Raw genomic sequence first — 26,819 nt, 5'->3', positions numbered from 1 at the left:
CATTTCACAGATAATAATTTATTATTTATACCCTGCCCACCTGGCTGAGTTTCCCCAGCCACTCTGGGTGGCTTCCAATCAAGCGTTAAAAACAATACAGCATTAAATATTAAAAACTTCCTTAAACAGGGCTGCCTTCAGGTGTCTTTTAAAGAGAAGATAGCTACTTATTTCCTTCACATCTGGTGTTCCACAGGACGGGCACCACTACCGAGAAGGCCCTCTGCCTGGTTCCCTGTAACTTGGCTTCTCGCAGGGAGGGAACCGCCAGAAGGCCCTCGGCGCTGGATCTCAGTGTCCGGGCTGAACAATGAGGGTGGAGACGCTCTTTCAGGTATACAGGACCGAGGCCATTTAGGGCTTTAAAGGTCAGCACCAACACTTTGAATTGTGCTCGGAAACGTACTGGGAGCCAATGCAGATCTGTCAGGACCAGTGTTATGTGGTCCCGGCGGCCACTCCCAGTCACCAGCCTAGCTGCAGCTAACAGATTGAGGTTGAAACCTGACAAGACTGAAGTACTGTTCTTGGGGGACAGGGGGCGGGCGGGTGTGGAGGACTCCCTGGTCCTGAATGGGGCAACTGTGCCCCTGAAGGACCAGGTGCGCAGCCTGGGAGTCATTCTGGACTCACAGCTGTCCATGGAGGCGCAGGTCAATTCTGTGTCCAGGGCAGCTGTTTACCAGCTCCATCTGGTACGCAGGCTGAGACCCTACCTGCCTGCGGACTGTCTTACCAGAGTGGTGAATGCTCTAGTTATCTCCTGCTGAGGAAATGCGCTGAGCTGGGATCTGGACCCGGCAAAGCAATGAAAGATCCCCAAAGGACCTAAAACCATTCCAGGACCAGAAAAGCTTGGCCACAGAAGTTCACACACGGGTTTCTTCAAGTCTGGACTGCCACAGCGCCCTCTCTGTGGGGCTTCCCTTGCGCCTGATCTAGAAGCTGCAGGCAGAATGCTGCAGCACGATTGCTGACGGGAGCAAGTCCCTGTCACCAACGTCAAAGGATTGCTGCCCAGAGATCCATGCTGGTTCCTGAGTTGCCACAGGGCCAAATTCAAAGGGTAACTATTAGTACTTGCTCCTGAGTGCAGCAGCGCAGCCCTGTGGAACTCCCTGCCTCTTGATATACCATACAATTTGCAGTGCTTGGCAAAAAAACAAAACCAAACCTGGAGTACCAGGAGGAATGGAAGAAATTTAAAGACTATTTAACCAAATATGCTAAGATAATCTATACAGAAATATTTGCGAGCACCAGACTGGCCTAGGATTTAAATATGTGATGTTATAGAATAGTATGTCTAAAGTGAAAAGTAAAGAAAGAAAGATGTTAATTGCCGAAGTGAATTTTATGGGGAAACAGTTTTGGAAAACTGTTACAATTATATACATTGAAACTCAGCTTGGGGGAGTCGAGGAAGTTATCCAACAATGTAAACAAAAGTGGAATTATTACATATAAGATGTTTGTTTGTTTGTTTATAAATATGGAAAATCAATTTTAAAAAAATTTTTGGGGGGGGGGACCACCAAAAAACCATTTCCTTTTGGGAAAAGCTTTCCCGAGACTTGTGTGAGTTTTGATCCGTTTTTCATCCATTGCCCAATTTTACCTTCCGAATATTTCAAGGAGTTACCGTATTTTTTGCTCTATAAGACTCACTTTTTCCCTCCTAAAAAGTAAGGGGAAATGTGTGTGCGTCTTATGGAGCGAATGCAGGCTGCGCAGCTATCCCAGAAGCCAGAACAGCAAGAGGGATTGCTGCTTTCACTGCGCAGCGATCCCTCTTGCTGTTCTGGCTTCTGAGATTCAGAATATTTTTTTCCTTGTTTTCCTCCTCCAAAAACTAGGTGCGTCTTGTGGTCTGGTGCGTCTTATAGAGCGGAAAATACGGTATTTGTATGAATCGTGTTTCATTCTTCCTGTAAGCGGCTTTGGAGCTGTCGCGCCTTTAAAACAAGCGGCGTATAGATCGCACGAAATAAGGTAAAATAAAGGCATACCCCCCCTCCTTCTGCTCCCTCCAACTATCCCGCCCCCCCGGCGCCCCTCGCCAGACTCACCCGCACTGGGAAACTACAGCGCCCCTTCCTGACGGCTTCCTCATCAGCTTGCCACTGGTGGGGGCGACTGGCCTCTGGGACATAGGCTGGCTTCTTGCGCCTCAGGCTCTGCCGCAGCTTGTTCATCGCTGACCCCCCCGGGCCTGCAAAGGGGGCAGGGACAGAAAAGGCCAGGGTCAGAATCCCTGAGGACCCCAAAGGTGAGAGGGAGGGAGGCAGGACTCACAGCAGGGAGGGCTGCCAGGATGACCCCAGGATGCAGTTCACCAAAATCTCAGGAGACCCGGCAGCCTCTGGCAGAGCAAGGGTTAATAACCCCGGGGGGGGCGTCCCATCCCCCCCCACCTCACTAGGAGTGAAACACAGCAAGGTGTTTATATAACATCATATCTTATCCAATAACGTCTCCCGGAAAAAACTTCCAATCCTTCTCATTGTACTTTTTTATACAGTGGTACCTCAGGTTACATACGCTTCAGGTTACATACGCTTCAGGTTACAGACTCTGCTAACCCAGAAATAGTGCTTCAGGTTAAGAACTTTGCTTCAGGATGAGAACAGAAATCGTGCTCCGGCGGTGTGGCAGCAGCAGGAGGCCCCATTAGCTAAAGTGGTGCTTCAGGTTAAGAACAGTTTCAGGTTAAGAACGGACCTTCGGGACGAATTAAGTACTTAACCTGAGGTACCACTGTATTGTCTTCATTTTATCGCACAGTTTGTTTTATAGCCTTTCCTGTATATTCCTCTAAGATATTTATTCCATTTGTTTGTTATACACAAGTATCATTCGATTCTGCTAGGATAATATCATTATAAATAACTGGCTTTTTAACTGATATTCTTCTGTTATCATTAATTCTTTTATGTTCCTTTTTTTTCATTTTCACGTTTAACTTTGCTGTAACCATTTGTAAGATGGTATTTTAAATTAATAAAGAAGATATTTTTTAAAAAAGAAACACAGTGAGGGGGGGCGTTTTGCCTCCCCCCCTCCCTTTTGGCAAGGATTTACTGGGAGGCGAATCTCCAGCAAATTTCACATCCCCAACATCAAAGGAGCATCAGGGAGCCGGGGTTTTTATAACCATCTCTGAGGATGCAAACAAACACCCTTGATCTTGCCTTGACCGATTTAACTGGGACGCCTCAATTGCAGTCAGAGGAAAGAAAAAGAAAACACACACAAACACACAGAGTCCTTGCAGCCTAGACAGGAGCTGCTAGGGGAAGACCTAGGACCCTGGAAGATTCAGAGATGCACAGACAGAGGCCAGGAGACGGTTAGAAACTCAGGTATATAAGCCAGGTGGCTCCTTAAATCAGGGTTTCCAGTCGCCAAAACGGAATGGCTGGTTGCCATTTGGCTCGAAAGCTGAAGTTTCCAATATGACATTTTGGGTTCCTGAAATTCGTTCTGAAGGCGCAGACGAAGTATCACGGACAGAATTCAACAGGACGTGTCGCTGGTGTGAGAAAACGTAGAATTTTGAGATCGTAGAATTTGGAACCAGGCACGCACCTCCAGAGGGTGGAAATGTCAGGTGACAGACATCCTGGCACCTGGGCATCTTCACTTGGTGGCAGCAAGTGGCTGGTAAAAGTAAAGGGACCCCTGACCATTAGGTCCAGTCGTGGCTGATTCTGGGGTTGCGGCGCTCATCTCGCTTTATTGGCCGAGGGAGCCGGCGTACAGCTTCCGGGTCATGTGGCCAGCATGACTAAGCCGCTTCTGGCGAACCAGAGCAGTGCACGGAAACGCCGTTTACCTTCCCGCCGGAGTGGTATCTATTTATCTACTTGCACTTTGACCTGCTTTTGAACTGCTAGGTTGGCAGGAGCAGGGACCGAGCGACAGGAGCCCACCACATCGCGGGGATTTGAACCGCCAACCTTCTGATCGGCAAGTCCTAGGCTCTGTGGTTTAACCCACAGCGCCACCCGCGTCCCAAGTGGCTGGTAGCCAGGTGCAAAATGTGCCCGACAAATTTCAAACATGGGCGGAAAGGCACTTCCCACGTGTTCAGGAGCAGTCTCGCAAGGCAAAGTCCTAGCACTGAACTCCTGACGTGCTTAAATAAGCCCCCTGACAAAGTTGAGCATTAAACCTGCAAATGGTTAAACCTGCCCCCCCACCTACTCCTTTGCAGGGGGAGGGGGAAATGGTGGCCCCTTTTCCTCCTGGAGGGGCCTCTGCAGACAGCACATTTCTGCCTGCAGCAAAGCTGCTAAGCGCACAGGAGCCCCACCAAAGAGGAGAAGTGGCCGTCTTTGCAGCGAAAGGGGCTGGATGCCACCAGCTGCTCCCCCCTGACCCGGCCCAAGGCCAGAAGGTCAAAGCTACTTAGCCATCGCCTGCCCCACATTCTCCACAAAGGGCTCCCAGCCGCAGCCTGCATCCCCTGGGGTGGATCGAGGGTAGGATTTCTTGGGGGGGGGGGGTAGAGAGGCCATGAAGCCGAAAAAAGCCATCACTCAGGATAATAGCTGTCAACTTTTCCCTTTTCTTGCGAGGAATCCTATTCGGAATAAGGGAATTTCCCTTTCAAAAAAGGGAAACATTGACAGCTATGCTCAGGAGTTGAGCAAGAGGCCTTGGATGAAGGACGGCTGGATCAGGCCCAAGGAGGCTCCTCTGGCCCAGCAACCTCTTCTCCAGGGAGCCTCAAAGGGAAACCCATACGCAGGATCCGTGCACAAGAGTTCTCTCCCCTCCAGTGGTTTCCAGCAACTGGGATTCAGAAGCATTGTTCCATGAATTTCTCTAGTCCTACCGTATTTTTCGCTCCATAAGACGCACTTTTTTCTTCCTAAAAAGTAAGGGGAAATGTCTGTGCGTCTTATGGGGTGAATGTGTGGTCCCTGGAGTTGAATTGCCCAGGGGCGAAAAGCAGATAATGCTCTTTTTTTTTGAAAGAGGGAAGGGGGTGTTGAAACTAAGCTGCTAATCGGCAAAGGATCGGGAGGGAGATAAGGGACGCTAGCAATAAAGGAGGCTGCCTGGGAGGGGGAAGGTAAAAGCCCATGGATACTCAAGATTTTTGCATTGGGTCACCCCAAATTCACCATCAGATCACATAGCATGTCCATGGCTACAGCCTGCACCAAAAAAATCACACACACTGTTTCGTGGGGCTGCAATGGGTGCAAAAGCGTGGTTACAAAGCATGGATCCACATGGATCCTCAGGATTTTTGCATTGGGTCACCCCAAATTCATCATCAGATCACATGTCTGTGGCCATAGCATGAACCACAAAAATCATACATCCACTGTTTCATTCAGAATATTTTTTTTCTTCTTTTCCTCCTCTAAAAACTAGGTGCGTCTTATGGTCAGGTGCGTCTTATGGAGCGAAAAATTGAGTATTTTTAGAGCGGCCCATATTGGTGGCCATCTCTGCCTCCTGTGGCAGGGAGTTCCACCGTTTGCACTGCATGAAGAAGGAGACTTGGGGCGCCATGGGTCATCTAGTTCAACCCCCTGCAAAAAAGGAAAATGCACCAGCGCGGGGATCAAACCCATGGCCTGCGCGTTATCACCATGCCCTCACCAAATCCGCTAACTGCCAAGACTCCTTCCCAGATCATTGAATTGTGGTCAGGAGTTGTCATCTCCCCCCTCTAGCTTGAATCCCTGCAATTCACAGAATTGCAGAGATGGAAAGGACCCCGTGGGGTCATCCAGCTCAACCCCAACAACAGAGGGAAACCGCGGATCCTCATTCTTACTCTTGAGCTGCAGAGGAAGTTCGCAGAGACCCCTTTGCCTGCTGCAACAGCCTCTCTGCAGCTTGCAGATACTTCCCCTCCCCACGGCGGCCGCCACCCCACAGCTCCTCTCATCTCACAGATGGCCCCGGCCAGCTGTTAAAGGCACCCCCCCCACCAAAATAGCCAGACGAGGACAACAGAAGAGGACAAGTGGGGGGGGGGAGATGGAGTGTTCTCTTTTGTGTGACGCGTGTGCCCCACACAATGGCCACAAAGCCAATCTTCCCCCCCCAACCCCCACCAGAAGGCCGGCTGCGGAGACACACAAAAGGGGTACAGACACTGGGCTGGTACAGCCCCCCTCCCCATAACTCTGACCCCTCTTGTGCAGATGGGGGGGGGTGCGCTGAGGAGCAGAGAAAACGAATGGAGACCCCCAAGCAGATTCTACAGGGAATTCCATTTAACATTTGTTAAAAAACCCGAGGCATTTTTATTAGGGATTGTAGGGAAAGATCTGCCCAAAAAGCTGAAAAACATCTTCATGTATGCAACAACGGCTGCGAGAGTTCCGGTAACACAAGGATGGAAGACTGAAGAAACCCCAACTAAAGAATCACGGCAAGAAAAATTGACGGACTATGCAGAACTGGCAAAATTGGCATATAAGCTACGGGACAAGGATAACTGTCACTTTAAAGGCGAATGGGAACCCTTTACAAAGTATTTGAAGACGCAACAAAGCGAACTGGACTCCTTGGCTGTCTCTGAATAAACATTCACAAACTTTTTATTGATGATAATCAGCTAAATAGTTTGAGGATCTATACAACTGTGCAACATGCAGGAAACAGCATTCTTAGAGAAATCAGAGACTGGAACTGAGAGAAGCCGGGGTGGGGTGGGGGGTTGTGTGGGAGGGTGGTCGGAGGGAGAAAAAAATGGGGGGGGGGAATAAGGATGATATGTTTCTGGATAATACGTTTTGTTTTAATTTTGAATAAAAAAAAGTTTTTAAAAAAAGATTCTACAGGGAATGGGGAGGGGGGCCGGTTTAAAGGCAGCCCACCCCCCCTCTTTCTTTTTTTTTGCAAAGTCAAACTTTCCCTTGCAACAGCTGCACCAGACCTGTCTGAAACAAAAGAGCATCCTGCAGGGCCCCCACCCCCCCGAACCCGTTGCCGGGCAAGACAGCTGCCCCTGAATGGGTTTGGGGAGCCAACAGCTGTGTGTGTGTCCTGACAAGCCCCCTCCCCGGTTTCTAAGCCCCCATCCCAGTGCCTGGTCCAAGCACACCAGCTGTACTGGAGCTGGGCAAACATTTGGCCAAAAGGCGGCGGGGGGGGGCGCGACGGAGGGTGGGATTGTTTCCTCAGCTGCCACCAGCCGCTGGCTCAGCAGATGGGAGCCAGTACCAGACAAGCAAAGAGGGGGGGCTGGGAGAGGGGGGCTGTCCTCAGATGTGCCCCCTCTAAAGGGGGGGGGGAGGAGGTCTCCTCCTCCAGGGACCTTCAAGCCCAGGACAAAACCAAGAGATTGTGGTGTGGTGAGTCTCAGAGCTAGGAGCCTGGGGAGAGGCTACAGTGAGTTGTAATAGGTGCTGGGGGGTCAAGAATTGCGTCTTTTCAGGAGTCAACAGCAAGATTCAAAACTCTCTGCAGTCATGCACAAACCTCACCCCCCCCTCACTCACTAAGTAGTAGCAGTAGTAGTAGTAATAATAATATTAATAATAATAATGTTTATACCCCACTTATCTGGCTGGGTTTCCCCAGCCACTCAAGGCGGCTCCCAACAGAATATTAAAAATAGAATCAAACATTAGAAACTTCCCCAAACAGGGCTGCCTTCAGATGTCTTCTAAAAATCTGTTAGTTGTTTATTTCTTTGACATCTGATGGGAGGGCGTTCCACAGGGCAGGCGCCACCACCGAGAAGGCCCTCTGCCTGGTTCCCTGTAACCTCACAGTGAGGGAACCGCCAGAAGGCCCTCGGAGCTGGACCTCAGCGTCTGACCTGGATGATGGGGGTGGAGATGCTCCTTTGGGTATACTGGTCCAAGGCCGTTAGGGCTTTAAAGGTCAGCACCAACACTTTGAATTGTGCTTGGAAGAAGAAGAAGAAGAATTTGGATTTGATATCCCGCTTTATCACTACCCGAAGGAGTCTCAAAGCGGCTAACATTCTCCTTTCCCTTCCTCCCCCACAACAAACACTCTGTGAGGTGAGTGGGGCTGAGAGACTTCAGAGAAGCGTGACTAGCCCAAGGTCACCCAGCAGCTGCATGTGGAGGAGCGGAGACGCGAACCCGGTTCACCAGATTACGAGACTACCGCTCTTAACCACTACACCACACTGGCTTGGAAATGTACTGGGAGCCAATGTAGGTCTTTCAAGACCAGTGTTATGTGATCTCAGCGGCCGCCCCCAGTCACCAGTCTAGCTGCCGCATTCTGGATTAATTGCAGTTTCCAGGCCACCTTCAAAGGTAGCCCCACATAGAGCGCATTGCAGTAGTCCAAGCAGGAGATAACCAGAGCATGCACCACTCTGGCGAGGCAGTCTGTGGGCAGATAAGGTCTCATCCTGCGTACCAGGTGGAGCTGGTAGACAGCTGCCCTGGACACAGAATGGACCTGCGCCTCCCTGGACACCTGTGAGTCCAAAATGACTCCCAGGCTGTGCACCTGGTCCTTCAGGGGCACAGTTACCCCGTTTAGGACCAGAGAGTCCCCCACACCTGCCCAGCACTCTGTGCATGCTTGCTGTTACGCTTCTTTGAGATTTAGCCAGTATCTCCTGGGGCCAAATCCTGGCATCTGGTGCTGCAACAGCCCCGGGATGGATGGTCCATGCAGATCCTCGCAGGTTCAGGAAGGAAAGATGACATACCTGAAAGGACCCTCATGGGGAAGAAGATGAGCAAAACTCGCTTTCTGCGGCTCCAGTGGGGAGGAGCCAAAACGATGGGTTCAAATTGCAAGGAAGGAGATTCCGACTAAACATCAGGAAGAGCTTCCTTGAAGGCTTTCAAGCAGAAGTTGGACGGCCACCTGTCAGGAATTCTTCCATTGCGATTCCTGCATTGCAAGGGGTTGGACTAGAGGACCTCTGGGGGACCCTTGCGATTCTACTCTCCTATGATCGTGGAAGCAGATGCCCTTCCAAGCCGGGTCCAAAGGGACGTGTGTGTGTTCCCCCCCTTCCTGCATTTGGTACCTGCACCAGCCCCTCCCTCCTGGCTTCCTGCCTGCCTCCTCCGCCCTGGCCCATTAGCAAAACAGCTTTTATCGGCTTTCATGGCTTTCATCCTCTCTGCGCATCACTCAGCCTTCTAGGAGAAAGAAGGGGGGTGGGGGTGGAGAGGAAGAGAAGCACCACCATTATCCATGTCTCCGCTGGAGAGTTTTCCCGGAGACACGGAGACCAGCTAGGCAGTCTCCTGCTCTTCCCCTTCAGCCCAGCCCAGGCTGCCAAGGGGAGGGAGACACCCAAGAAAGGCCCCATTGCAACACAACATCCCTGCAGTGCTGGCCGTCGGTGTCGCCAGAGTGGTGCATGCTCTAGTTGTCTCCCGCTTGGACTACTGCAATGCGCTCTACGTGGGGCTACCTTTGAGGTGACCCAGAAACTACAACTAATCCAGAATCTGGCAGCTAGACTGGTGACTGGGAGACCACATAACACCGGTCCTGAAAGACCTACATTGGCTCCCAGTACGTTTCTGAGCACAATTCAAAGTGTTGGTGCTGACCTTTAAAGCCCTAAACAGCCTCGACCCAGTATACCTAAAGGAGCGTCTCCATCCCCATCGTTCAGCCCGGACGCTGAGGTCCAGCGCCGAGGGCCTTCTGGCGGTTCCCTCCCTGCGAGAAGCCAAGTTACAGGGAACCAGCCAGAGGGCCTTCTCGGTAGTGGCACCCGCCCTGTGGAACGCCCTCCCTTCAGATGTGAAGGAAATAAGCAGCTATCCTATTTTTAAAAGATATCTGAAGGCAGCCCTGTTTAGGGAAGTTTTTAATATTTAATGCTGTGTTGTTTTTAACACTTGATTGGGAGTCACCCAGAGTGGTTGGGGAAACTCAGCCAGATGGGCAGGGTATAAATAATAAATTATTATTATTAGTCATGGTCCTGCTCTCTTCTGCCTTGGTCAGGCCCCTCCTGGAATACTGTGTCCAGTTCTGGGCACCACAATTTAAGAAGGATGCTCACAAGCTGGAAGGTGTGCAGAGGAGGGTAACTGAGATGGTCAAGGGTCTGAAAATGAAGCCTGATGAGGAACGGTTGAAGGAGCTGGGTATGTTTAGCCTGGAAAAGAGGAGACTGAGAGGAGATAGGATAGCCACCTTCAAATATCTCAAGGGCTTTCACATGGAAGAGGGGGCAAGCTTGTTTTCTCCTGCTCTGGAGGGCAGGACTCGAACCCATGGCTTCAAGTTACAAGAAAGGAGATTCTGACTAAACATCCGGAAAAACTGACAGTAAGAGCTGTGGAACAGATTCCCACGAGAGGTGGTGGACTCTCCTTCCTCGGAGGTTTTTAAGCAGAATTTGGACAGCCGCCTGCCATGGGTGCGTTAGCTGAGATGCCTGCATTGCAGCGGGTTGGACTAGATGACCCCAGGGTCCCTTCCAGCTGTAAGATTCTGTGACTTCATGATTCCTGCAGCCCAGGAGGGAGGGGACCTGGGCTGAAGCAAAGCTATTATTTTATAAAAGGCTCCAGAGCCAGTGCACTCAGCACCGCCTTGGTCCAACCATACTTCTGGGGGGAAACGGCTTTCTTATCCCAGTCCAATATCAAAGCAACTTGCTCAGTTCCTTGGCAAGGCTCAAAAAAAACCTTCTTAGAACCTCTGAGGCAAACTGATTCCCTTTTGCGCTCCTTGGAGTGTAACGAGGTGGAGATGGATCAACTCATGAAGCTTCCCAGATGGGCAGGGTACAAATAATAAATTAATAATAAATAATAATAATAATAATAAATAATAAATTAACTGGGAGGGGTGGCTAACACCCCAGAGGACAGGATCACACTTCAAAACGACCTTGACAGATTAGAGAACTGGGCCAAAACAAACAAGATTAATTTTAACAGGGAGAAATGTAAAGTATTGCACTTGGGCAAAAAAAATGAGAGGCACAAATACAAGATGGGTGACACCTGGCTTGAGAGCACTACATGTGAAAAGGATCTAGGAGTCTTGGTTGACCACAAATTTGACATGAGCCAACAGTGTGACGCGGCAGCTAAAAAAGCCAATGCAATTCTGGGCTGCATCAATAGGAGTATAGCATCTAGATCAAGGGAAGTAATAGTGCCGCTGTATTCTGCTCTGGTCAGACCTCACCTGGAGTACTGTGTCCAGTTCTGGGCACCACAGTTCAAGAAGGACACTGACAAACTGGAACGTGTCCAGAGGAGGGCAACCAAAATGGTCAAAGGTCTGGAAACGATGCCTTATGAGGAACGGCTAAGGGAGCTGGGCATGTTTAGCCTGGAGAAGAGGAGGTTAAGGGGTGATATGATAGCCATGTTCAAATATATAAAAGGATGTCATATAGAGGAGGGAGAAAGGTTGTTTTCTGCTGCTCCAGAGAAGCGGACACGGAGCAATGGATCCAAACTGCAGGAAAGAAGATTCCACCTAAACATTAGGAAGAACTTCCTGACAGTAAGAGCTGTTCGACAGTGGACTTTGCTGCCAAGGAGTGTGGTGGAGTCTCCTTCTTTGGAGGTCTTTAAGCAGAGGCTTGACAACCATATGTCAGGAGTGCTCTGATGGTGTTTCCTGCTTGGCAGGGGGTTGGACTCGATGGCCCTTGTGGTCTCTTCCAACTCTGTGATTCTATGATTCTAATTATTATTATTATTATTATTATTATTATTATTATTATTATTACTTCTACAGAGCCAGGCAATCGATCCAGGTGGCTCAGTATTGCCTACCCTGACTTCCAGCAACAGAGTTTCAGACAAGGCAAGGTTGCTCAGTACTGAACCTGAGACCTTCTGCAAGCAGAACAGCTGTTCTGTGTCTGAGCTGCTTCTCCTCTCAGGATCATCACCCTCTTGTGGGGGCAGCGACCCCCCGCCCTCTAGACCCACGCCTGGGATTCCCAGCCTTCGCCCTTTGGCAGCCAGACCAGAGACACCCCCTTGGGCAAAGGCCACAGCTCCTTTGGCCAGGGATAGATTCCAGATGCCATCCTCAGCAGCGCCAGGGAAGGACAGAATTCTGGAAGGGACAACCAGAGTCATCTAGTCCAACCCGCTGCAATGCAGGAATCTTTTGTCCAATGCTTGAACCCACGACTGTGAGATTAAGAGCCTCACGCTCTGCTGTGGAGCCCCTCCACCACTGTGTATCTAATAATAATAATAATAATAATAATAATAATAATAATAATAATAATTTATTATTATTTATACCCCGCCCATTTGGCTTCCCCAGCCACTCTGGGCGGCTTCCCAAAAAATATTAAAATACTGTAATACATCAAACATTAAAAGCTTCCCTAAACAGGGCTGCCTTCAGATGTCTTCTAAAAGTCTGGTAGTTATTCTCTTTGTCATCTAGTGGGAGGGCGTTCCACAGGGTGGGGGCCACCACCAAGAAGGCTCTCTGCCTGGTTCCCTGTAACTTGGCTTCTTGCAGTGAGGGAACCGCCAGAAGGCCCTCGGTGCTGGACCTCAGTATCCGGGCAGAACGATGGGGGTGGGCCGTCCAGTATATCTCAGACCCCCAACTCGGCGGTGACTCTGGGCTGGCACAGACCAGCATCCCCACACCACCCCCCGCAACCTGGGCACCTCCCCACACACCAGGGTCGTCGCGCCTTACCCCAGCCTGCCCCAGAAACGGTCTCTCGTCCCACCCACCCATTTTAAAGCCGATTGCTGGGGAGGAAAAGCAAAGCAGAAGGCTCCTTGCCACCCACGGAAACCTGGAGAGTCATCACCTATGAGCCACTTAGAGCATGGGTAGGCAAACTAAGGCCCAGGGGCCGGATCCAGCCCAATTGCCTTCTAAATCCGGCCCATGGACGGTCCGGGAATCAGCGTGTTTTGATATGAGTAGAATGTGTCCTTTTATTTAAAATGCATCTCTGGGTTATTTGTGGGGCCTGGCTGGTGTTTTTACATGAGTAGAATGTGTGCTTTTGTTTAAAATGCACCTCTGGGTTATTTGTGGGACATAGGAATTCATTTTTTTAAAAAAATATATAGTCCGCCCCCCCCAAGGTCTGAGGGACAGAGGACCGGCCCCCTGCTGAAAAAGTTTGCTGACCCCCGACTTAGAGCCATCACAACCCCAGGGAATGTCAGGGCTCCTGGAGCCAAGCTGAGTCAGCTGGGAGGGGGTGGCCAGACGCAGGACCCCCATGGCAGGGAGATTCTCTCCCTTACTTTGGGACATTTGGACTTAAGAGAAGCAAGAAACAAGATTTTGGCTCCACTTTTAAATATGGAGGCCTGGCTGGAAGAAACATGGACCTTATTGGGACAGAGCTTCTTCGAGATTTGGTGTTTAATATAAAGGACTATCAAAAAACCCGTCAGAGAGGAACTGAGAGAGAATTGAGAGCCTCGGACGTGAGGTCGCCAGGCTGACAGCAGATGGACTGATGGACTTTTGTTGGGGTTCGAAACCAGGAAAGGGGGGGTGGGGCTTTGGGAATCCAAAGGGTGTACAATTATATTCTGTTTCATTTAATTTTGTTTTGCTACTAACATAAAAATGGAAGGGAATTGGGGTAGACCTTAGAAAAAGATTTTTAAGAATAAGTACTGATATATAAAGATTGAGGTTTATAAGTTAAAATTGGTTAATTAAAATGAATTAAAGAAAATAAGGTAAAGTTTGGGGACAAGAACTTGCTGAGCTAAAAATTGGAACTGGAATACAAGAAGGGGAGGTGTGGGGAAGTCAAGGAAATTGGTTATTGATAGTAAAAAAATGTAAATTTTATGTGTTTTTAATTGTTTTTTTGTTTTGTTTTTTCTTTATTTTTTGAAAATTTCAATAAATATTTATAAAAAATAAAAATAAAAAGAGATTCTCTCCCTTACGAGACCCCCAGTCGGGACAAGGTGGGGGAGAGTCTCAGTTTGCCGTCGCCCCCACTCCTCTTTCAGGAGGATGACATGGGGCGTCAGCCAAAGACTTGATCCGGTGGCATGCAAGATCTGTGGGACCCCCACCCCACAAAAGGCTGCTCATTACAGGAAGCTTCCCCTCCCCCGGCATGGAAGTGGGTGGATGGGTGGGGGTTGCAAATAAAGAAAGGAGCAGCCAATTGGAACAAGGCGGGGGGGGGGGAGGGACGACAGAGGGATTCCCCAAGGAAAAAAGGTTGCAGCATTTTAGGTTGTTGGGTTTCGGGAAAAGTCGAGGAAGAAGCAACATGGGGTCCTTGCCGCAGGATCGCATTCATCCAGTGCTTTACCAATTGCACTGGTTCCCGGTGGAGTACAGGGTCAGGTTTAAGGTGCTGGTTTTGACCTTTAAAGCCCTATGCGGCCTAGGACCCACGTACCTATGGGACCGCCTCTCCTGGAATGCCCAACGGAGGACCTTAAGGTCCACAAATGACAACACTTTGGAGGTCCCAAGTCGCAAGGTGGTTAGATTGGTCTCAACTAGGGCCAGGGCCTTTTCAGTACTGGCCCCGACTTGGTGGAACGCTCTGTCACAAGAGACTAGGGCCCTGCGGGACTTGACATCTTTCCGCAGGGCCTGCAAGACAGAGCTGTTCCGCCTGGCCTTTGGTTTGGACTCAGTCTGACCCTTATGCACAGCTGTCAACTTTTCCCTTTTCTTGCGAGGAATCCTATTCAGAATAAGGGAATTTCCCTTTAAAAAAGGGAAACGTTGACATCCATGCCCTTATGTTTCCCTCCCCTTATGGTCTTGATCTATGGGCTACTTTTAAAATGAGGCTGCATTTTAAATTGTATTTTAACCTGTATTTTAAATTGGGGTTCCCCCTCTATTATGTTTTTTCTGTGATTTTATTGGTGTTAGCCACCCTGAGCCCCGCTCTGGCTGGGGAGGGTGGGGTATAAGTAAAATTTATTCTTATTCTTATTATGAATAGACATTTAGAAAGTCCTTCTCCATGCAGCACACGGTTAGACTGTGGAACTCCTTCCCACAGGACAAAGTGATGGCCACAAACAAACTACAGGTATATGGCTTTAAAAGAGGATTAAATGACGGCGATTGACGGCTATTACCCACCATGGCTGTGTTCTGCTCCACAGCCAGAGGAAGCAATACTTCTGAATATGCGTTGCTGGAATGCACAGGAAGGCTGAGCGCTTCCGTGCTCAATTCCTGCTTGCGGGTTTCCCAAAAGGGGCACCTGGCTGGCTGCCCCCCCCCCCCGTGAGAACAGGACGCTGGACTGTTCTGTACGGCCTGATCCAACAGGCTTCTAAAGGGCCGTGCACCCGAAGGGAGAAGCTACAAGCTACAACGGACCTCATCACCCCGTCTGCAAAATGGGAACAAGAGTGACCAGCCCCGTAGGGTTAGGGAGAGGACAACCCACCCCCCCTCTTCAAAAAATAATAATTGTGAAACAGATGCCCAATGACTCACATGCACTGTCTGCCAAACTGGAACAGACTCCTCTTTCCCTCCCGCCCTCTGTGTCTGCTCCAAACAGACCAGAAAATCTCAGGAGCCGGATTCTCCGCCCTTGTGCTGCAGCCTGGCCTGTCCAAACAGCCCCCCCCCCCCGGCAGAGAACCCAGGAATCCTAGCTCCCATCTCCCCTTGCGTCACCAGGGGAGACCCCAGGAGTCCTTCCGCTCCCCCAGCGGAGGAAAGTGGCAAAGAAACAGCAGCTGCGCCTCTCCGGAGCTAATTGGGCCGCCTTAATGGGCAGCAATAATTGCAGATTATTTCCCAGTTTCCTGCCTCCTGCCTGTGGTCTGGGAAGCCATGAACTCGACTGCCCTTCTGCGTCCAGACATGGGAGGGGCAGGGAAACAATCCCATGTCTCAGATGCCGCCCCCCCCAAACCCCATCAGCTGCTAACCAAGGCAGAGGGGTTCCTTTCGAGACTGCCCCATAAGCAGCAGAGTCACACCTTTTGGCCCTCTGGCAAAAGGGTCTCTGGAAGCTCTTGCCATGGGGCCTTGGGCTGCTCCCGCCTACTCAGAGTAGGGTCAGGGTCAGAGCCACGGTGATAAAGGTTGGAGGCCTCTCCACACCCCAAGGCCACAGCTGGAACCTCCCTTAGACCAGCCCTGGCTGGATCCATCGCCATCTGTTCTGCTCATTCCCTTTTCCTCCCCCAAACAGTAAGGGCATCTTTGCAAGGGGGTGAGTGTCTTTTCGGGGGGCTCCAAAGCAGCTCATGTTCAGTGCCAGGGCTTGGCGGGGTACCTCTGGGCATGTGCAAAATGCCTCTCCGTTTGTGAAGAGGCCATAGTGAAGCAACTGAGCGCCTGAGCGCAGGACCCAGACTCAATGCCGAACATCACAAGTCAGGATGAGAATCTCCCTGCCGGGGATTCTCGAGGGGGCCGCTGCTGGCCAGAGCTGGGGTACCTGTGGAGACCACTCCCGAAATTCCTGGATGCCACAGCCATGGCCACCCTGGGCTGGGGCTGGGAGGCCATCAACCTCTGGAGAAGCAAAGGAACCCCATCGCTCCTGCAGACAATGTTGAGCTGGGTGGATCAATAGTGTGACTCTGAACGAGGCAGCATTCTATGGTAAGGTAAAGGGACCCCTGACCATTACTCACTTTTCCCCTTCTAAAAAGTAAGGGGAAATGTGAGTGCGTCTTATGGAGCGAATGCAGGCTGCACAGCTATCACAGAAGCCAGAACAGCAAGAGGGATTGCTGCTTTCACTGCGCAGCGATCCCTCTTGCTGTTCTGGCTTCTGAGATTCAGAATATTTTTTTTCTTGTTTTCCTCCTCCAAAAACTAGGTGCGTCTTGTGGTCTGGTGTGTCTTATTGAGCGAAAATTACGGTAGGTCCAGTCATGGCCGACTTTGGGGTTGCGGCGCTCATCTCGCTTTACTGGCCGAGGGAGCCGGCGTACAGCTTCCGGGTCATGTGGCCAGCATGACTAAGCCGCTTCTGGCAAACCAGAGCAGCGCACGGAAACGCCGTTTACCTTCCTGCCAGAGTGGTATCTATTTATCTACTTGCACTTTGACGTGCTTTCGAACTGCTAGGTTGGCAGGAGCAGGGACCGAGCAACGGGAGCTCACCCCGTCGAGGGGATTCGAACCACCGACCTTCTGATTGGCAAGTCCTAGGCTCTTTGGTTTAACCCACAGCGCCACCTGCGTCCCCAGGCTCTGGTATATATATTCTAATGTGGGGAGCACCCCCCCAATGCAGAACAGCTGTCTGGCTGCATCTGGAAGTGAGCGAAGCCCAAGAGTCTAAAATCACTGGTTGGGGTGGAATGGAGCGGCAGATTCTCAATGAGTTCCCCCCCCCCTTCTTCTAAAAAGCAGCATGTTGAGTTGGAAGTGCCACAGGAAGAACGTCCTCCAAGCAGAGCCCAAGGAGATGTTTAGCGGAGAAAGGAAAAGAGGGCTGAATGTGCTCAGAGGCACTCTTGACGAGTGCTTGTCATTTTGCAAGGCTCTGCTTGAGGAGCTACTGAGCTCTCCAAATCCACTCCAAGTCTCTCTTCCCCCTGGCTAAGATTTTGCAGAAAAATGAGAGGAAGGCTGGAAGATTCCTTAAACCTAGCCAGGACCCTGTTACATACAAAGCAGTGCTGTCTACACCGACTCGCAGCAACGGCTTTTCTCTTGACCCCCACCTCTGACCTGAACATCCAAACCTGGGCTGGCCTTTAAGAAGAGATTGTCTCTGGGGCAGGGGGAGCACTGAGGCTCAAACAGGAACACCTGGAAGCAAGACACTCGCAAGTCCCAGATGCACCAGGGTCGGTGGGCATTAGAAATTCACTTTGCACATGTTCAGAGGCGGCCATGCTCTTATCTTGCCATCTAACCCGAGGCACGACATTTTACACAAAGCAGTTCCTGAGCACAGAGGGGCCTGGGACAAGATGACCTCCAAGTTTATCTTGAAAGAAGCAAGTTGAGAAGCTGGGAAATAAAACCAGGGGTGGGGCTCTAGACTGGCCTCAAAACAGCCGAGGCAGAATCTCCCCTAGCCCTGGGCACCCAGGGGAAGAGGGCAGGCTCTGCACTGGGGCTCTGCCCAGGGAATGCCGGAAGCGTCATTAGCACCCAGACCCCTTTGCCCACTGCAAGGGCCGGGTGTGGCTCGCTGGGGGCCACCTGCTCTATACTGCAGATCCTTTCAAAAGTCAGGCCTTGGAGGGCAGAGGGGGTCACCACCCAAAATCTGTGACCCACAGCCAAGAACAGAGAAATTGAGGGGTTCCACCCAATGCTACCAGCCATTTGGGGAGATGGAGGTCATTAATGCTCCCCAACTTATTTGCAGGACACATCACGTCGTTTTTTGCCACGGGGAAACCAACTCCCCACGACTCTCCCCCTTAAGGTTCCTTGACTTTGACACCCCCTCCCAAACAAACCACCTATTCCGTTACCCAACCTGTGCACTTCTCAAATGGGGGGAAAGTCCCCCAATACCCCCATGGGCCTTTTCCTGGCATCCGCGGGGGGAATTCCACCCCGAATCTCTCCGAACAACGGGGAGGGGACGCTGGGCGCTTGCCAGGTTTCCAGAAGGCCCCCTCCCCAAACGCCTGGCCCTGCGCAATCCCTCTTAACCCCACCCACCCAGTTACGTCGATCCTGAAGTACTGGCGAGGGGGGAGCCCCATTCTCCCGTCCCCCGGCCCAGGACTGGGTGGGGCAACTGCTCCCCACCCCCTCCCCGGCCACGATCCCGCGAGGCCCCATCGGGGGGCCGGCGAGGCAGAAGGGGCGCAGCCCTGCCCAGCCGGGGGCGCCGACGGAAGCAGCGAACCCCGGAGGAGGAGGAGGAGGCGGCGCGCTTGCGGGGGGGGGGGACCAAAGAGATGCGATCCCTCCCATCCGTCAGCTTTGATTTCCCAGCAAGGCTGCTTTTGGGGGGAGGGAGCAAGAGGTGGGCCTGTGCCCTTCGCAGCTGTCACTCGAGGCGGGGGGAGGGAGGGATCTGTTGGAGGGGAGGGGGCGCGGGAGAGGGATGCGGAAAGGCGGGGGCGGCGGGGATCCCCGGAAAGAGGCGTCGCGGGAGGAGGGGGGGCGTCGTCGGTGCGCGGAAAAAGAGGAGGGCGAGAGAAGGAGAGAGGAGGGGAGACTCCCCTGCCAACCCCCCCACCTCATCCATCCCTGCATCCCATCCCTGCCCGCTTCGCCTTACCCGGGTGCGGCGGGGCTCCGACGCCTCCTCCGCCGCCTCTTCCCGGCTCCGCATCCACGGTGAGCCCGGCGCGGGTCCTCCTCCTCCTCCTCCGCTGCTGCCGCCCTGGGCCGCCCCTCCCCGGCTGCTGCTGCTGCTGCTCCTCCGCCAGCCCCCCGCCCGATCCTCCCGATCCGCCTCTTCTCTCCGCTGCGGACGCCCCGTCTCGTCTCGCCGCTGCCTCGGCTCCTCCGCGCACGCGCCTTCAGTCCAGCTGGCCTCGGCCCCGCCCCCGCGGCTCTGAGATATGCAAATATAGACACGCCCCCTCCCCCGCCGGCGCGCTTTTCTCGCCGCAAAACTCCGCCTCCCGCGCCTCCGCTGATATTTATTGGCTCCGCGCTCCTGAATGTGCAAAGACAAAACGTCACCGCCGCGCTCTCTCGCTCTCCTTCCTTCCCTCCCCACCCGGTGTTATTTACAAAGTTCTGCCGACCCCGCCCACCGAGGCTGGCTATTGGTCCGCGCGCGGCCCCGCATGCAAATTAGCCCGTCCGCTCAGCCCGCCCACCTCGTCGTGATGCGACTATGCAAATCCTGTCTTAAGCCCCGCCCCGCACCATGAATGGGAAAGCGGAGGAGGTGCCCGGGTTTCAAGGCTGTCTCACCCCGTTTGCAAGCCCCGCTGGCTTCTTTTTCAAGGCTGGTCCAAGGGAGGCACTCTGCACATGCTCGCAGAAGCCCTTTCACAGCAAAAGGCAGCGCCTGTCTCCTCTCTGCCCCGCCGCTTTTTCCTGATTTTTGCCTGGATGGGCCCCGCCTTGGGGCTTGCCTAGAGCCAAACTCTGTACCTGCCTTGTGGACAACTGGCCTAGACCCCCAAGGGCGGATCACCCTTTTTCCGAACCCTTTTTTTTTTTAGTGTTTGCCGGAACCTTTGGAACTCCCTGCCTCTTGATACAAGCAGAGCCTACTTAAAACATTCTCCCTTGGCTGAGCTTAGAAAGAGGATGCGAGTTTGGGTCTGTTTTTCGTCTATCGCTGTTCTGACATCCCAAAGGCCTTAAATGCTTCTTATTGATAACTTTATTCTTGTATCCTTCTTTTGTAAACTGCTTTGTGTATATCCGCATGGTGTATAAATTTCATGAGATAAAAATACATAAACTTGGCAGCTGGGGGCGGGGGAGAGGGTTAAAAAACGGCAACAAGGCACCCCAAGGGGGGAGGATGGGGGTAAACCCTCCCCTGCCTTTGTCCCCAGATGTGCAGCCTCCCTCGCTCTGCCTGGGCACCCACCCCTGGGTGTTGCCCGCTGTTGCCGGCCAGGGCGGGTCCCACAAAGGGTGGAAAGGAAGGAATTGTTTGCTCTCAAAACAAACAGCCTGCGCCAGCCCCACCCGTGCCAGGCCGGGGGGGGGGGGCAAAGGCTAGGAAGGGCCTGCCCCTCTCCCGCTGCCACTAGGGCATCATCTAATGTTTATTGGATGGATTTTCCCCCTAAATTGATTTTTGAATTCTGAATTTATTGTTATTCACGTCTTATACTGTATTTTATGCTGTATCAATTAAGTGTTTTAAATTTGTTGTTAGCCGCCCTGAGCCCGGTTTTCTGAACCGGGAAGGGCGGGGTATAAATAAAAAATTATTTATTATTATTATTAGGGCAGACTCTGCAAACCTGGGGCCCATCCATCTGCCTCTCCCGCCAGCCACAACACTGGTACGCCATCTTTGACGCACGTCCCGCGGTTTCCCCAGCTTGCAAACCGCCTCACGTGTAGCGATATGGAAAGACTGCATACGAATGAAAAGTCAAATGAAATGAAAAAGTGCAAAAGGGCTTCTTCCAGCGTCCCAAAAGCCCTTGTTCCGGGAGGAAAAGAGGAGAAAGGGAGCCGTTGGCAGCCTTGACATTTTCAGGCGTTTCTGCAGTGGAAAAATGCGCCTCTCCTTTTGGGAGCTGTGGTTCCTTATTCCGGAAGAGGATGCTTAGATTGAATCCAGCTGTGTGCTGGCGAGGGGGGGGGAGCTGGCTGCACCTGGGGAGCCAAAACTGCAAAGAAAGAGAAAGCTTGGGCGAGATCAGTGTTCCCCTTGAGAAGAGGGACATCCTAATCCATCCCCTCCAACGTTTCTCCTATTCCACCCCCTATTAGGAAAATAGTTGTTGTTGTTTAGTCGTTTAGTCGTGTCCGCCTCTTCGTGAACCCCTGGACCAGAGCACGCCAGGCACTCCTGTCTTCCACTGCCTCCCACAGTTTGGTCAAACTCATGCTGGTAAGCTTCAAGAACACTGTCCAGCCATCTCGTCCTCTGTCGTCCCCTTCTCCTTGTGCCCTCCATCTTTCCCAACATCAGGGTCTTTTCCAGGGAGTCTTCTCTTCTCCTGAGGTGGCCAAAGTATTGGAGCCTCAGCTTCAGGATCTGTCCTTCCAGTGAGCACTCAGGGCTGATTTCCTTCAGAACAGATAGGTTTGATCTTCTTGCAGCCCATGGGACTCTCAAGAGTCTCCTCCAGCACCATAATTCAAAAGCATCAATTCTTCATTGATCAGCCTTCTTTATGGTCCAGCTCTCACTTCCATACATCACTACTGGGAAAACCATAGCTTTAACAACATGGACCTCTTAAGTACCCATCACTGAAAGAACAATAAAACTCTTGACATCTCCTTGCCCTCAGGACTGGTCTGGAGATGAGCTTTCAGAACACCAGCCTTGCTCAACTGCCTCTGCGGATGTCTAGTGTTGCCCCCTTGGTCACTCCCTGGGTGGGGGGCCGTGGATGTGCTCTCACGCTTGGGGAGTTATGGCAGGATGCCCTGTTCCTGCTGCCTGCTTCTTGGTCCATAGAGGGAGGTGGAGCCCAAATTCACCTTTCTTTAAGGGTTAAAATGGCGTTGGAATGAGGAGAGTCGGTTAAAGTATGGATTTTCTATGAATTTACAAAGCTAGGTATCTTCCCTGAGCTGTCAAATCGAAAGGCTACATTTAGGCATAATATTTGTGTAGCTATGGTTTTCCCAGTAGTGATGTATGGAAGTGAGAGCTGGACACCATTGAATACTGACCCCAATGAAAACCCATAAACGATATCCTGGCCCAAGAATCTGCAGCCCTTGTCAGAAGCTTTGTCTGGCAGGACCCACAGCCAAGATGGTCAGGAAAAATGCTGCAGCTGGATCAGGCTAAAGGCCCCTCTCCTTTGCTCTGCCAGCCAGATGCCTTTGGAAGACCGCAAGCAGGGCAGGATGACAATAGACCCCCCCCAAAAAAACCCAAGCCCCTCTTCATCCCTGTTTCCCAGCAACTGGTATTTGGTGGCATTTGATCCTGGAAGAAGCCCATAAAGCCCCCCAGAGATGCTCCTTTGAGTCAACACTGCTCAGGAATAATAATAAAAAGCAAAACTCTTGCTGCTCTAACCAAGGGACCCACACTGCTTCCTCCCTGCTAAGCCCTCGTGAGGAATAAGGGCTCCATTCCACACCAGCCACTATTTATTCCACGAAATAATTGATTGCAAAAAGAAGCCGAAAAAGCTCAAAGCAGGGGTCAACAAACTTTTTCAGCAGGGGGCTGGTCCACTGTCCCTCAGACCTTATGGGGGGGCCCGACTATATTTTGGAGGGGAAATGAACGAATTCCAGTTGTGTAGTCGTTTAGTCGTGTCCGACTCTTTGTGACCCTCTAGACCAGAGCACGCCAGGCCCTCCTGTCTTCCACTGCCTCCCGCAGTTTGGTCAAACTCATGCTGGTAGCTTCGAGAACACTGTCCCACCATCTCATCCTTTCATCCCCTTCTCCTTGTGCCCTCCATCTTTCCCAACATCAGGGTCTTTTCCAGGGAGTCTTCTCTTCTCATGAGGTGGCCAAAGTCTTGGAGCCTCAGCTTCAGGAGCTGTCCTTCCAGGGAGCACTCAGGGCTGGTTTCCTTCAGAATGGAGAGGTTTGATCTTCTTGCAGTCCATGGGACCCTCAAGAGTCTCCTCCAGCACCATAAATCAAAAGCATAAATTCTTCGGCGATCAGCCTTCTTTATGGTCCAGCTTTGCCCCCAAAATAACCCAGAGATGCATTTTAATTAAACACACACATTCTACTCATGTAAAAACATTCTGATTCCCGGACTGTCCACGGGCCGGATTTAGAAGGCGATTGGGCCGGATCCAGCCGCCGTGCCTTAGTTTGCCTACCCATGGCTCAAAGCATTTTATGAAAAAAGAATAAAACAAGAAAACCAAGGTGTGTGGGGTGGAACGCAAGGATACGTTTAGAACATACAAAAGACTAAAAATACTCAAACAGGTTAAAAGTTGGACCAGCATTTCTCAGCGTCTTGCCCAAACAAGAGTGTTTTTAGCAGGCAGTGGAAAAGAGTGCAGCAAAGACGCCCGTTCGATATCAATAGGCAGGGAGTTCCAAAGTGCCGCACTAAATGGCCAGGTTCTTACAAGCAATCAGGAGTCAGGCAATCTCGTAGGTAAAGTGGTCGGAACGGCTTTGTATGCTAATTGTAACACCTTGAACCTGGCCCAGGAGTAAATGGGGAACCAGGGCAGATTTGAAGATAAGGCCTTTCTCCTGCCAGCAATCGTTCTGCCCTGACCGCAGCTTCTGGGTCAAGTGGGAGGGAAGCCCCACAAAGGGCACACCGGGGTCATCCAGTCCTCGTGCTAGGAGGAGGAAGAGTTACAAAGGGGCTCGTGGGCCCTGGCTTGGCACGGAACTGGCACACACGCCCTGTTCTCTCTCCCCAGCAAACCAGCCACTGAACAATATAGGAGGGCTGGCAGGAGCTGTGCAGAGCCTGAGCTTAGATCAATTGGGAATGCATTTAAGGCAAGAGCCTTTAATGCCAGATGATCAATAAAGCAATGATGAGCACCCGTTTCTCTTCCAATTGCTGGGTAGGAGGAGGACAAGAGAGGGCAGGGGCTGGTGCGTTGGCACATGCCGGCAAGGAAGCTCAGCCAACCAGAGGGGGAAGGACCTTTGCTTCCTTTGTGCCTTGCGGTCACCCTCTGCTGTGGGTGGGCAGATAGTGGGGGGCACGGCAGGAAAATCATAGAATTGCAAAGTTGCAAGGGACGCCCCAGGATCATCTAGTTCAACCTCCTGCAATGCAGGAATCGCAGCTAAAGAATCCCTGGCAGATAATAATAATAATAATAATAATAATAATAATAATAATAATAATTTATTATTTATACCCCGCCCATCTGGTTGGGTTTCCCCAGCCACTCTGGGCAGCTCCCAGCAGAATATTAAAAACACAATAAAACATCAAACATTAAAAACTTCCCTGTACAGGGCTGCCTTCAGATGTCTTCTAAAAGTCAGGTACAGTGGTACCTCGGGTTAAGAACTTAATTTGTTCTGGAGGGCCGTTCTTAACCTGAAACGGTTCTTAACATGAAGCACCACTTTAGCTAATGGAGCCTCCCACTGCCGCCGCGCCACTAGGGCACGATTTCTGTTCTCATCCTGAAGCAAAGTTCTTAACCCGAGGTATTATTTCTGGGTTAGCAGAGTCTATAACCTGAAGCGTATGTAACCCAAGGTACCACTGTAGTTGTTTATTTCCTTGACATCTGGTGGGAGGGCGTTCCACAGGGCAGGTGCCACCACCGAGAAGGCCCTCTGCCTGGTTCCCTGTAACCTCACTTCTCGCAGTGAGGGAACCACCAGAAGGCCCTCGGAGCTGGACCTCAGCATCCAGGTAAAATGATGGGGGTGTAGACGCTCCTTCAGGTATGGCCATCCAATGTGTAGAGTTGAAAGGGATGCCCAAGAGTCTGTTGGAAGATAAAAAGAAGGTCCTTATTCATTATCCAGCAGCCTGTCATGTTGTTATCTAGTCCAACTCCCACAATGCAGGAATCGCAGCCAAAGAATCCCAGACAGATAGCCTTCCAGCCTCTGTTTGGTCTAGAAGCTCCTCCGGACTCCCTTTCCTCTGCCGTCCTTCACCCTTGCTCCTTTTGGCGCTTTGGGTCCTGCTTCTTCCCAGGTCACGGCCGTCTCTTCCCTTCCACATCCCTTGCCCACAAACCCTCAGACATGCCTTGGATTGTGGGCGCAGGCTCCCATCCACCCAGCCCAAGCGTGGATGCAGACATCTCCCACAGCCATATCAAATCTGAGTCAGCTTGGTTGGGAGAGTCCCAGCTCTGCCTGGGCTGGAGAAATCTGTCGTTGTTGGCATCCGTCCGTCTGTCTTGGGAGTCAACGGAGGAGGAGTGCGCCTTTGTGGGAGAAGTCAGACTGTTGGAAGGTTGCAGCCAGCACCAGCTGCTGCTGTAAAGGTAAAGGGACCTCTGACCATTAGGTCCAGTCGTGACCGACTCTGGGGTTGCGGCGCTCATCTCGCTTTATTGGCCGAGGGAGCCAGCGTACAGCTTCCGGGTCATGTGGCCAGCAGGACTAAGCCGCTTATGGAGAACCAGAACAGCGCACAGAAACGCCGTTTACCTTCCCGCTGGAGTGGTACCTATTTATCCACTTGTACTTTGACGTGCTTTTTAAACTGCTAGGGTGGCAGGAGCAGGGACTGAGCAATGGGAGCTCACCCTGTCATGGGGATTCGAACCTCCGACCTTCTGATCAGCAAGCCCTAGGCTCTGTGGTTTAACCCACAGCGCCAGGGACCCATAAAGAGAATTCTTTTAAAAAGGAAGAAAGGGTGTTGTAATAAACAAAAATCTGCCCTTATTTCCTTATGGGGGACACAAAAGCCCTTATAGAGTCCTTTGTAGGTTCTCCATCAGTCGGAGAAAATAACAGAGGCCAACCAGAGAATATTGAGAAGCAAATCAGCTTGTAAGCCTGATCTTTATTAAAGCTGTTGCAAGAGGGTGCTCCCCTCACACGCAGGAAAGGAGGACCCAGAACCAAGGTGTGCCTGCTCTTATATAGACATTTTAAATTGCCCGCCCTGGAGTACAAGACCACCTCCAGAAACATCATACCTACATCACAGAAAGGGCGGTCTACAACAGAAATCTGAGTGCGTTGTTTTACCTCCTGTCTGGCAGGTTACCTGCTAATCTCACTTGATTGGATACCCTGGGGAGCCTGGCCTGTCTTTTGTAATGATAAATACTTCAAGCGGTGGTTCCCACAGTGCAGCAACCCGGCAAAGGGGATGCGGCAAGGAAAACCACCGTCATCTCTCCGCTGGGAAGCGCTGAGCAAAGGCGAGTCCCCAGGCAACGCGGCCGATTTGATCAGCACAAGGCATGCAAGCGCCACCCCCCAGTCGTTCTTAGACTCTTTATTGGGTGAGCAATGCAGCCAAGCAACACAGTTGGAGCCTCCCTCCTCCCTGGCTGGCAGGGAGGGAGGGAGAGGAGCTGCTTCCTTTGAAACCCGGGAAATTTAAGGGACATCATCAATAAGGGACAGCAGCGGGACACGGCGCTGGGATAAGGGACTTTCCCGCCAAATAAGGGATGGTTGACAGCTATGCCACACACATACTTGCAGTTCTCTGCTGGGATTTCTTGCCTGACCCCTTTCCCTTCTTCCGGGAGATCTTCGTTCTTAGGGTGGGGCCAGAGAAAGTGTCCCCTGGAAGCGCTTTCCATTTCTCCCCCCCCCCTTTTCCTCCAAGGAGCTCAAGGCGAGCAGAGCTTCCCTCCCCCCCTCATTTAATCCCCACAACCACCCTGCGAGGTAGATTTGGCCGCGAGGCAGTGGCCGCCCCCCCAAGGTCACACCC

The 26,819-nt window shown here is 51.7% G+C and overlaps 1 protein-coding gene across 1 annotated transcript in view; it reads right to left on the bottom strand.

The window, feature by feature from the left end:
• Window positions 1-19,347, bottom strand: part of NUMBL (NUMB like endocytic adaptor protein) — a 35,757-nt gene extending 16,410 nt beyond the window's left edge. The window contains exons 1-2 of the mRNA XM_053401750.1: window positions 19,115-19,347; window positions 2,070-2,212 (exon numbers count right to left, since the gene is read on the bottom strand). Coding sequence (XP_053257725.1) covers window positions 2,070-2,195 — 126 coding nt within the window. The 5' untranslated portion in view covers window positions 2,196-2,212; window positions 19,115-19,347. The remainder of the gene's footprint in view (window positions 1-2,069; window positions 2,213-19,114) is intronic.
• Window positions 19,348-26,819: the final 7,472 nt, after the last annotated feature.

This window comes from Podarcis raffonei, chromosome 8 (assembly GCF_027172205.1).
Source record: "Podarcis raffonei isolate rPodRaf1 chromosome 8, rPodRaf1.pri, whole genome shotgun sequence".
In the NCBI taxonomy this organism is placed as follows: Eukaryota; Metazoa; Chordata; class Lepidosauria; order Squamata; family Lacertidae; genus Podarcis; species Podarcis raffonei.
Note: the sequence above shows the minus strand (reverse complement) of the source record. Positions and strands in the feature narration are given on the sequence as shown.